The sequence below is a fragment of the Mandrillus leucophaeus genome, unplaced genomic scaffold, assembly GCF_000951045.1.
Source record: "Mandrillus leucophaeus isolate KB7577 unplaced genomic scaffold, Mleu.le_1.0 Scaffold1184, whole genome shotgun sequence".
NCBI lineage: Eukaryota > Metazoa > Chordata > Mammalia > Primates > Cercopithecidae > Mandrillus > Mandrillus leucophaeus.
Genome location: NW_012100143.1, coordinates 114,232 through 115,837, shown reverse-complemented (window position 1 = coordinate 115,837; position 1,606 = coordinate 114,232). Strand labels below are relative to the sequence as shown.

At 59.3% G+C, this 1,606-nt stretch overlaps 1 protein-coding gene across 2 annotated transcripts in view; it reads left to right on the top strand.

The window, feature by feature from the left end:
• Nucleotides 1–447: 447 nt before the first annotated feature.
• The window catches only part of TRABD2A (TraB domain containing 2A), a 57,004-nt gene continuing 55,845 nt past the window's right edge, over nucleotides 448–1,606 (top strand). The window contains exon 1 of one of the 2 annotated variants that reach the window (XM_011965637.1): nucleotides 448–671. In XM_011965637.1, coding sequence (XP_011821027.1) covers nucleotides 564–671 — 108 coding nt within the window. In that variant the 5' untranslated portion in view covers nucleotides 448–563. The remainder of the gene's footprint in view (nucleotides 672–1,606) is intronic. The other variant, XM_011965643.1, reaches the window with a different exon arrangement.

The window sequence follows — 1,606 nt, the reverse complement described above, 5'->3', positions numbered from 1 at the left end:
TGGGGGGAGTGGGGCTGGAATTTAGAGGTTCGCCCATCTTTGATGACACCTGCGCAGCTCCCCGGTCTGCCTCTACCCCTGGCCATTCGCAATTCTATTCCTCATCCCAACTGCCGCAAAGCAGAGGATGGCCAAATACAGCCGATCCTGGAGCTCGGGGCTGGCTGGGAAGACGCACGGTGTTCACCTCTCTAAGGTGTCTCGAGTCTGCGGACAGCCCTCTACCAAGGCAGGAAGCGCAGCAGCTGGAGAGGGGAGTCTGCACCAGGCATGGTTTCAAACTCTGTTGCGGAGTGGCCGCTTCATGCTTGTTAGACAAGGCAGGAGTCCATCTCCTCACAAGAAAGCACGATGTCTTTCACTTCTGCAAAACCTATTACCAACGGGTAATTATGACGAGTGAGTCAGGATAAGATTTCTCTCCTTTAGAATCTGTCTTTATGGCTCACCCCAGCCCCGCCCGGAGGCGGCCCCGCGGCTCCGGCTAGCCAGCGCGGGCGGCCGGCCACTGCTGCCCTACTCCTTCCCTCTGCGTTCCGGGCCTCGGAGCCGCCGTGAGGAGGATGAGTCCCTGGAGCTGGTTCCTGCTGCAGACCCTCTGCCTCCTGCCCACGGGCGCAGCTCAGCGGCGCGGGGCGCCTGGAGCCGCCAACTGCGAGCTCAAGCCCCAAGTAAGACGCGCGTCGGGTGCTGGAGAGGTGGCCTCTCTGCACCTCCTTGGGATGGTTTCCCTCCGAACCCCGCGAAGCAGCGCTTTCGGACCCCGAGCCGACTTCCGCAGCTGGGCTTTCACCTAGCACCGCGGCGCTCCTTGCTCGCGCGCCTTTCCGCGCCCTCGGGTTCCCCTTTCCCGCAGGGGCGCGGCCAGCAGGCTCCAAGGGACTCAGTGCCCTGGCCTTTGCCCTCCGTCAGCCCAAGGGCGTCCGGGAGGGCCCCTGGGGTCTCGCCAGCCATTTTCGCGAGCTTTCGGGGGACCGATCCGCTAGGGCGTAGCGGAGCAGTAACTTGGGCACATTTATTTGAAGTTTCTTCTTCCCTCTCTTCCTTAAGAGTTTAATTTCACCTGCTCTTATCAAAATATTAACAGCGCCCTGCAGCTGCTTGGTTTAACCTTTATATGTTCAGTGCCTGAGTTAGAAGGGACTTTAGGGAGTTGAAGCCATTTCCCTTGTTTTACCGATCTGGGAAACTGACACTCAGCGGGGGACCTGTGTGCTCCAGGTCACAGAGTACGTTCGTGGAGTGACCACTGCCTGAGCCTTGCGTGTCCAGCCGGGCGCTTTAGATGTTCGCATCAGCGTTTTGCAGGTGAGGGAAACCCAGGCAAGGGAGGTCCAGTGACCTGCCCGAGTCCACATAGCTCTATAGCGGACAGGTCTTGCGTCTCCCAGGCTGGAGCTCTTTCGAGATGAATATCTCCTTCTCTGATCAGTTTTCCTACCCTTATAATTTTCTGTGGTTCTCGAGTCCCTCTCTTCTGAGTGCGGCATAGGTTGAATTTCGAGCATTTGTTCCGGTGGGTTTGATCTCTGTGCGTCCCTGGCTCTGGGGAGGGCCATGCCAGGCTTATCCTTCTGGTGCGCCCGCGGCGCGGGGGTTTGGGGGG